Genomic DNA, 10,308 nt, shown 5'->3' on the forward strand with positions numbered 1-10,308 from the left:
GTGAATTCATCGCCAGTGTGGTTTGACAAAAATAATAAAAGCGTTCAATCAGCTCCGTCCACATCCAGTCTCTAAGCTCAGTCTCGCGGCTGCTCTGCCCGCGATCACACGCGGCCGCCGTACCGCCTTATTGTCGGTGTTTAGTTGTGCCATACATTCTTAAATAATTGTAGTTACCTCAAATATTCCACCATGGATCCCGAAGCCTTCTTAGACCTGGCCAACCAGGTCATAAAACTGAAAATGTTTCCGTATTTTGACATCGCACATTCACTATTATGTGCACTTTCCGTCAGAGAGGATTTGGGTGCTGGTGAGTTTCTATTTTTAAATGAACCGCCAATTTCTTAATGTTAGCTTCCGTATCCTTGCGCTATTTGCCCGTAAACGTAATGTATGGGGCGAACTAAAAATAAATACTGTACCCAGCTTAAAAATAGATTGGTTCCCTGCGGATCACACAAGTGTACCTACCTATCTAATGCTGAACCGGTGGTTAATAATAAAACACCATATTATATGTAATAGTTTATTAAACTTTGCCGGTGAATTAGTAATTAGATTATCTATTTGCACATACGAATGCTGCTACTGCATTTGTAATCATATAAATACGTACGCAATCTTATCATGAGAGTGATAAACAATCTACGTTTTCATGAAAAAAGATAGAAAAAATAAATTCAGAAAAAGTTTTATTTGTTTTGGAGAATATTTTAGGTTGTGATTATGATAATAAGTATCCTGGTTCTGCAGATGTTTTGCAGCTGGCAAAGGGTCTACGTTATGTCAGTATATTCCTATAGATGGCGTAAAAATAAACAAATCTAATAACTCAAATAAGGTTCATTTCGCTAAACTATTTGTTTGAGTCGCTAACTTCAACAATTCCTGAGATAATTCTAATGAAGGCTAATTAAATTCCCAAAAATGCTAATTAAAAATACAAAAAGGCAATTCTGCCGGGCTCGTCCGGGATTTGAACCCGGGACCTCTCGCACCCGAAGCGAGAATCATACCCCTAGACCAACGAGCCATACGTTCCGAGCGCGAAATTACTGAATCAAATCTACAAATTGCTACGTCATCACAACTGCCGGAAATTATTTGCGCGGGCGTGTCTAAAGTTTCTTAATTTCTCGTTTTGATGATGTTGCATTAATTTTATGGTCTATTGTTTTGTGCGAGAGGCATTTTTAATATGATAATACCAAATAATACAGAAGTCTTGAGATGCAAGCATAAAATGTACCTACCTATTGTTTAAGTTACCTTAGAGTTAGATCAAGAAAAGTCTGTCGATAACATACGCAGTGCAAGTGTTATTTTAAACGTCAAACTTCTATAAAATTAGATAGACTTTTCTTGGTCTAACTCTATCAATTAGCCAAACATATCAATGTTTAAGTATAAGTATATATAAATAAATGGCATTTTAACCGGTCATTGACATGACTTAAACTACTGCAGGTATTTCCTGAAACAACAGATCATGAAATGACATTATGCTACTTTTACTTTTCACCCCTCACAAACGGAGGAAAAGGCAATGTTTATGCTCCAAGAGTGTGGTTAACGATACATTAAATGGATCGCCCCCGATACCTACTTGTGCATTATAGTTCGTTTTTTTTAGCATTAGAAAGAACTTCGCAGAAGTAAGCGTGTGGTTCCAAATCCGGCAATTTTAGCGGTAATAATTCGAAGTAAATTATATGTATTGACCGTGCTACATTAGATAATTCAATCATTATTAACAATTAAAGAGCCTGATAAAAACTGTACGCTTACTTCTGTGGAGTTCTTTCTAATGCTAAAAAAAACGAATTATAGGGTGGAACTAAATACGGGGTGATGATTCGAGTCCGCGCCCTTTTTATCAGTAGGTAGATAGATAAAGGAAGTCATATAATAAATATGTTTACGTTACACCACCTAGTTAATTTATATTGAATAGAAGTGACCATTTTAGCGATCAACCTCTACCTACATTCGTTTGTTAATTAATGAAACATATACCTACGCCGGTTACGACTTACGGTTAGTATCGGACGATTGATAAAATTGATAGATATATGTGGCTCTACCCAATGTGTAAGTATATGGCAATTCGTCACGTAATACGTACATTCCATGAATACTAAATTCATCACATGGGGTCCAAAGTGCCCTCTTAGGTAATTAACTAATTAGGTACTCCCTCTTTCTTTAGTATGGGCCGTGAATTCATACCGCCCGTTCTTAATATTCTTACTAAAGGAAGAAATACTTACTTATTCCGAGGTTTTCCTGAGGGTGGACAGTACAGTTCTTCAAAAAAGGAGTGTATACAGTTTTTAAAAGGTCGGCAACGCGCATGTAACAGCTGGAGTCGCAGGCGTCCATAGGCTACGGTGACTGCTTACCATCAGGCGGGCCGTATACTTCTTTGCCACCGATGTGGTATAACACAAATAAAGAAACCAGAAGGTGGGGCGCAAGCCGAAGCTTGCGGTTAGTTATGGCGGCTATTATGATGGGCGCCAATCCTAAAATAAATACTTCTCTCTAATAGTCCTAGTATTACATAGATGAGCTATACGCGTGCCTTCGTGAGGGACAAAACATACGCAAAGCGACAATATTAAAAACACGTTTTAACATTCCTGACAACATACCAAAAACAATCTACGTAATTCGGTCAGGTTATTTGTTGCCCACCATAAACCATACTAAAATTTTGATGGGGAACAAACAAAAAGTGAGACTGTGACAAGGACAAGCAATAATACCGCTTTCTCTGCTATTCCTACTGAAATTTCCATAAGTGCATCTCGTTCGGTCGTTTGGCCCCTCCCCCGTGTCATCTCTATATTATTGTACCTCTATGTTCTCTCTTAATAAATACCTACTGTCTGCTTCAGGCGCACAGGCGTTCTCGCGCAAGCACCCTCTGGCGTGCTGGCTCTCCACCATGCTCGTGATATTCGCGGGCGGCATGGTCGTCAATGGTCTACTCGGAGAGCCCATCCTCGCGCCTCTCAAGAACACGCCACAACTTGTCATCGGTACAGTCACCTGGTAAGCTTCCACCATACTTTCAGTCGGTTCCTTCAAATATAGGTACGTTGACTAAGTCTTCTTTTCTTTTCCTTGCCCTTATCCCACGTTATGTGGGGTCGGCCAAACATGTTTTTCTCTTCGATTTTCCTCTGACTTTCGTCACCTCAGCACTCACTGCTATCTTTCTCATATCCTCTTTCACACAATCCATCTATCGTTTTTCAAGTCTACCATCCGCTCTCCGTCTATCAACATTCATCCCTAACATTCTTTTGCCTATATGACATTCATCCTTCCTCATTACATGCCCATAATACCACGCTAATCTACTACTCATCTTCTCCGTTACTGGTGCTACTTTCAAACTTCCTCTTATATACTCATTCTTAATCCGATCCTTTCTCGTCACTCCACACATCCATCTCAACATTCCCATTTCCGCTGCGTGCACTCTTCTTTCATCCGCCCCTTTCGTCTAAGTACCTACTCACTGTTAACTGTCTTGTGGTTGCCAATTGAGAGCAGTCCATGACTTTAACCTTGGCGGATATTGGTCTCCGCTAGCTTTGCAATTTCTTACGCAACTGAGGTTTCTGTTTCTATAGTAATTTAACTTGATAGCTAAAAATCTGACTTGTTAAATTTCCAGGTACATAGTATTCTACACACCATTCGACGTGGGCTACAAAGTGGCCAAGTTCCTGCCCGTCAAGATCGTCGCGTCCGCCATGAAAGAGATCTACCGCGCCAAGAAAGTTTACGATGGTGTCAGCCATGCCGGCAAATTGTATCCTAACGCTTACATCATTATGATCATTATTGGTAAGTCGAATCATAAGAAGTTGCTCAGGCTGTCATTCCACTGAGGAGGAGATGAGTGGACAAATCAACCAATAGCATTGATTGTAATCTATAGCGGTTATTGATGATTCCCGCACGTCTCCATCTCAGTGAAAAGGCAGCCTAAAAATATAATTGAAAGAGCTTATACATGAAGTTTTTGCAGAGGGGGGGGGGGGGGGGGGATCCAAAGCGAAGTAATCCGCCACATAACCAAATAAATGACCCACAATTATGTTTCAAAGTTAACAGGCTAAAAGTGGCGGTAGAATGGTGGTCACATCTGTCGCAAAACCGACAGCTACTGGCAACTTGGCAAATATAATGTACTTATCTACGAGTCGCCCTCCGACCAGATGGCGAGATGAACAATCCGAGTGCCATGCCAGAAGCTAAAGTAACTTTTGTGTCTACGTCATACCATATGTGAGGAAGAAGGCTATACCTACTTATTAAGAACACCAGTCTAGGCTAGGGCTCCAGCGACCTGTAGGTATTGTGTTGTCAGTTTATGTTTAACCTAGGAGACCTAACATTGGGACTTAACACCCAAATTGTCATACCTTCCTTTCCTGTATCATATATTTATTTATGATTATTTCAGGAACCCTGAAGGGCAACGGAGCGGGCTTTACCAAGCTGGTGGAGAGGCTGATCCGCGGAGCCTGGACCCCGACTGCTATGGAAACCATGCAGCCTAGCTTGTAAGTACCTATAAACTTGTTTAGCATGTATAGTTTGTACATTTCTAATAGGCCCCGACGGCTAATCTTTTGTCTATTGTTAAGTAAAACCGCACGTGCTACTTATTTTTTTATGGCAGACCAACCTATAACCAAACAAAATGCACTGAAAATGCACACACAGCTAGTAGCTCCAGCCCGCTGTAAAATAGATAAAAAATTGAAGAGCTCCTTCGTATATATACATATGTAGGTATATATAAACTCTTTGTCGTAATAAACACAAATTTATGGTACAGGATAGGCAGTACAAAGCCCACATCAGTTCGACCAGTAGGTTATCGCGGAACACACATAGCAAAATAATCACTATGAATAAGGAACTTATTTCTTTTAGCCTAAAATCCTCTACATTTCAATGAGAGTTCTGTCCATTAATGTAGCTATTGTTGGTTCAGTTCAGACACTAGTAGTTGCGAGATCTAAATTCCAACCGCTAAAGTAAATTTATAAACTTTCCAGCTACACGAAGGCGTCGCTGGTGGCGTCGGTGATCTTCGTACTGGACAAAAAGACCGACCTCATCTCCGCGCCGCACGCGCTTGTCTACTTCGGCATCGTCATATTCTTCGTCTACTTCAAGGTATAGTACACTGTGTTAATCATTCGCTTTAATCGTCCTTCATCGCCTGCAAGTGTTAGTGATATAAAGCAAAAAAAGTGGGGATAGGATAGAGCCTTGCGGAACACCAGACTTAATTTCCATGTTTTCAGAGCAGTTGTCGTTTACCCTTATGTTATTAGTATACAGGGTGATTCAGGAGACGTGAGCAGGACTAACACTGCGCATTTTGTAAATTATAAGCAACTGTTTCGTATTAGTATTACTTAGTGAGATTGACGTTAATTTTCTACTAGTGTAAAAAAATTTTTTTTCAATTTATTTACGACATGCATGGTCGCCCTAAAATTAGAATACTAAACTACAGATATTCTGTGTCAAATTCAATATCATCACTGTCATCACGGTCTGGTTACTTTTGAAAACTCGTATCTCACTAAGATTTGACATTTTATTTCCTTCGTAAAAGAGGTTTTATGTTTATTAATTAGGTCTTGTAGGGTGACCATGATTGTAGAGAATTAAATTTGCCCTCACCAAAAAGTTGAAAAATAGGAAAAAGTGTAGTTGTTTTACCTAAATACGACGGAGATCGATCAATTATCATTTACTGAGTGTGCAGGATTAGTCCTGCTCACGTCTCATGAATCACCCTGTATAATAATGACTAATATTCGGCAATCCATTTACACGAATTCGTGTTCGGTCTGTAAAATTGCAATTTCCACAGAATACCATAATTCCAAACTCAATCGTATGCCTTTACAGTGTCCATGCTGATTGTTAAGTAAAAATAAAAGAGAAGATTCAAAATACTAAATTGTTAAAAGGTAGACATAACATTCTAATTTAGTCGGCAACGAGCAACTAAGATCTATGATCATAGTAACTGATACTGACTTGTATCATACCTAATAGTTACCGTGGACTTGGCCTTGTGCAATAATCACCTCATTTTCCATTTAAGCAAAGTTCATTCAATGAAAAGACACAAGACTTAGCCTTGTGCCAACGAGATAAGAGCTGTTTTGAAACCGCTTTCCAAGTTGCATAGCATAAACCACTGTTCCATAGTCAGTCAAGTTTAAAAGCTAACCAATTTGGTATCTGGTAGTTCGCGAACTATATTGGACATTATTACCTACCATTATGGTTGGGTTTCATAGGTAAAAGTTAAAATACAAGTTTTGATGGCTGTTTCCATGTGAAATATTTTTGACGAAGGAAAACATCTCGAAATAAACCAGATACTAACACTAAACTAAAGTAACTTAACTATACTGAAATAAAACGAAATTCCAATTAATATACCCACTACGAATGAATGAATGAAAACTTTATACCACCTGTTGCAAATAAATATTCTGATGGATTTATTTTGATTTATCTAATGCTTATACGAATGATCCACGGCAGGGGTCACAACACTGGTTAAGGCTCAAAAAGAGGCAACTTCCATAAAATACGGTCCAAGGCAGCAACCTGACCCTGGCCCTTGAAATGATTGTAGACCTCTGATCTAGCTAGATCTATACCTACACACAATAAAAAGGGAAAGAAACTCATGAGTTCTATTTTTTTCCAGCTATCCTCAATCCTGCTGGGCATCCACGATCCCTTCGTGCCATTCGAGAACCTGTTCAGCGCGCTGTTCCTCGGCGGGATCTGGGACTCCCTGGCCAAGCTGCTTGGAAAGGGCCAGCCTAAAGAGGAGAGTAAGGACGTTAAGAAGACTAACTGATGCGACACGTAAGTCAGCTTTAGGGCTCGTTTAGACGATGCGAGACCTAGCATGCGAGTTTCATTACATCGCGGGTTTTGTTCGATCGGAAGAATTGGATGTAATCAACAGTCCGCAATGTAACTAAAATCCCTTACCCCCTTATTCATAAACGTTTACTAAAGTTGACAAGCCGATAATAATCGTTTGTCCCTTTCCATCATACCAATACGTCGGAAAGGGACAAACGATTATTATCGGCTTGTTAACTTTATTAAAGTTTATGAATGAGGGGGTTATAGTCTTTAAGCATTTGACCGCGCTAGGGTTTGCACGACGGATCCGAAATGTATGGAAAGATCCGCGGATCCGGATCCAGATCCGGATAATTTCATACATTTCGGATCCGGATTGCAAACCATAGACCGCGCCAAAGAAGTCAATTAACGCGCGCTACAGTCCAGTGGCGTAGCGTGAACTAATCTAGCCGTGGGCGAAGTCGCATCTGCGAGGCCCTTTTCTTTCAATGTACCCGACCGAAGGGCCTCGCGCAAGGCCCCTTCGGGCGCGTGGCCGTGGGCGACGGCCCACTTCGCCCACGCCTACGCCACTGCTGCAGTCCATGTCAACCTTCGTGCTACCGACAAGGTTCACGATGAAGCGCCGCACACGATAGTCGCGTCCATACTTTTCACATCCCTAAAAACGCACACATACACGTTTTTACGCACAGCTTGAAACCACCAATAACGATTGATTTGAAGTTCATCTTGTTAACAGCATGGTAGTCTTTCTTTTACAAATAGCTTTTTTAAGAGCGAGAAGAGAGAAATGATACTAGTTGCTGCGCCGTCAAAGGGAACAGGCAACGTTGGGGCCTTGATAGCGTCCAAAGGATTAACATAAACAAACATACATAATAAAATTATTAGTAACGTTAACTCATCATAAATCATTCTTTGTAGCCCCTTCTCTTATTCAAATAATCTGTTTTCTTTTCAGGTCACAATACACTGCGCTACGTTATCAACTGACACCGACAATGTAATATAACGGTCGCAAAGATACTTTAGTATCAAATAAAAAAAGAAAATCGTAAAAAAATAGAAAAAACCTTTAAATCCTAAAAAAATGGCACAACGACCAAAGTTTTTTTTATTTGTTTTGCTGTTAGACTAGTCATTTAAGTTTAATTTAAATCCCTACATGGGTATGTAAGTAGTATTGTTTGGAAGTATTCCTGTTTCCTATGAATTGCCAAAAATATATTTCATAAAGTGTACTTATATTGTGCTGTGACTCTTGGATGACCTAAAGGCACCTAAATGTATGTGACGTTTTAAAAAAAAAACAGTCTATGAGGCCAATTTTTTACTGCATATTTATTGCAGAAGAGCCTTAATGACAACTGACAATAAGTTACCTTTTGGCTTGGAAACGACACATGATTTTTTGACATATACCTTACCGTTCTCCTTGACATATCATAAGCACAAATGCGCGAGACCCGCTTGGCGGCCGAACATTCGCGAGTTCCACAAAAATATGTGAGAATGTCTGCGTATATGTGAAGGAGCAAGTGATGTAATGACTATTTTATGTTAAGTATGCGTCTGTGTGAAAAAAAAATATAAAAAATGATCGAGCATTGTAATTATGAACTGTATTATTATTTTAGTTTAGAATCGAACGACACAGAGACCGACTTCCTTTTCAACAAAATTGAAAAATAGCTATAAAGGACACGCAAAATGAACAGTATTGAAAATTTATATTAAATAGATTTTATTATTGATAAAATAATAGTTATTCATATTATTTGTAACGTGAAACGCTTGATCGAGCCGCAGGGTGCAAGCGACGAGAGACACGCGTTTCGTAAGAATTTAAATAACATTTGTTATGAAAATAAGAAAGGAAGTATTAAATTGTTTTATTAATTTGATTGTTTTATTTAAATAATTATTCCCCTTCATTTTAGAGTTTGTTCAACTATTCCAAAAAAATTAAAATTAAGGATAATCCCACAGAAAAACGAATAAGTACTAAAGTTAGACCAAAAAAGTCTGCAGCGATTTTAAAAGCCCACGCAGTGCTAGCGTTATGTATAACTTATAAGTACGTCATAATTACATAGAAGTTTGACGTTTAAAATAACACTTGCACTGCGTGGGCTATCAAAATCGCTGCAGACTTTTCTTGGTCTAACTCTATATTCCCTTATAATGCCGAGCGAACATGCGCACCGACGAAAATGTGCAAAAACGCCATTTGCGCACCAACGAACTGAGAGCCTACCGCGAAGCATCACGTTCGACGTGTTGCCTCCCTGTCACACTTACGTACGAATTCACAAGTGCGACAGAGAGGCAACACGTCAAACGTGGTTCGCGGTAGGCCCTCTGGCCTATAACCGCGAACATCGAAGTTCGCAAATTGCGGGCATTTTTCTCTGTCACTCTAAGTACGCCTTCATTGGAGTAAAAGAGACAGATCCCCGCAATTTGCGAATTTCGGTTTTCGCGGTAACCCCTCTGGTCTTCTTCGTAGCGTTCGTAAGGTCTTACGAAGTAATATATACAGGATGACTAAAAAATAGATGCATTCCCGTTGAAAATTGAAATAGAAAATGGACCGGCCAAAAGGTATGCAACAGCCAAAATTTGTTTCGCGATTTTAGGGTTGGTCCTATAGTAAAAGTTGCTCAGTATAATCCCAAAACCTCCCTGGCAACAGGAAAACAGTTATTTTTTAGCCACCATGTATTAGTCAAAGATCTAACCTCTCGCGAACTTCATTATTGTAGGATTTGTTTTAAGAGCCAACAGGAGTGGTCATTTCTCCATACAAACGTACTCGACTGTTTCCTCCGTGGGTTTTGATGCTATAGCAATTATTTTTTCAACACAGATCAATATTGTCAATATCTGTGTTGGACTGTTTTGCTTTTTTTGATATTATTATTTTTTAAGGCGCTAGGGCCCTTCAAAAATGGCCAAAATGGCCTTATTGACTATGCCGCAATGAGAGGCGGCGTAGTATTCAAAACTGATATCAATTAGCCAAAAAAAGCAAAACGGTCCGACACAGATAATTTCATAATCATTTAGATTTCCAAGTTTGGTTAGGATTGGTTAAGTTTTGGAGGAGGAAACAGTCGAGTACGAAACCTCGATTTTTAAGATTTTTACGCGGGATTTTTCGCCTTGTCCTTATCGCACTAGTTTTAGGAGCCGCTTCCGTTAGCGAGACGGGAATATTTACCTAAAATATTTAAAACACAGCTCCTGTTTCGTCTTAAATCACGTATTAGGTCAAAGATTTTCGGTCAACGGAGGTCCCAGTAGCAGATAGTCGAAAGTGAAGATAATCTGACAGGCAAGGCCGTAACGGGACTGTGG

At 39.6% G+C, this 10,308-nt stretch overlaps 1 protein-coding gene and 1 non-coding gene across 2 annotated transcripts; one reads left to right on the plus strand and one right to left on the minus strand.

The window, feature by feature from the left end:
- The first annotated feature begins 65 nt into the window (after positions 1–65).
- LOC134671810 (trimeric intracellular cation channel type 1B.1) lies at positions 66–8,848 on the plus strand. Its single transcript, XM_063529637.1, has 7 exons — positions 66–313; positions 2,904–3,060; positions 3,692–3,864; positions 4,487–4,586; positions 5,088–5,208; positions 6,773–6,936; positions 7,910–8,848. Exons 1-6 carry the CDS (start codon positions 193–195, stop codon positions 6,926–6,928), a joined length of 828 nt encoding a protein of 275 aa, XP_063385707.1. The 5' UTR covers positions 66–192; the 3' UTR covers positions 6,929–6,936; positions 7,910–8,848.
- Trnap-cgg (transfer RNA proline (anticodon CGG)) lies at positions 965–1,036 on the minus strand. Its single transcript has one exon. It is a non-coding gene; the product is annotated as a tRNA-Pro (tRNA).
- Positions 8,849–10,308: the final 1,460 nt, after the last annotated feature.

Source organism: Cydia fagiglandana, chromosome 16, assembly GCF_963556715.1.
Source record: "Cydia fagiglandana chromosome 16, ilCydFagi1.1, whole genome shotgun sequence".
Classification (NCBI taxonomy): Eukaryota; Metazoa; Arthropoda; class Insecta; order Lepidoptera; family Tortricidae; genus Cydia; species Cydia fagiglandana.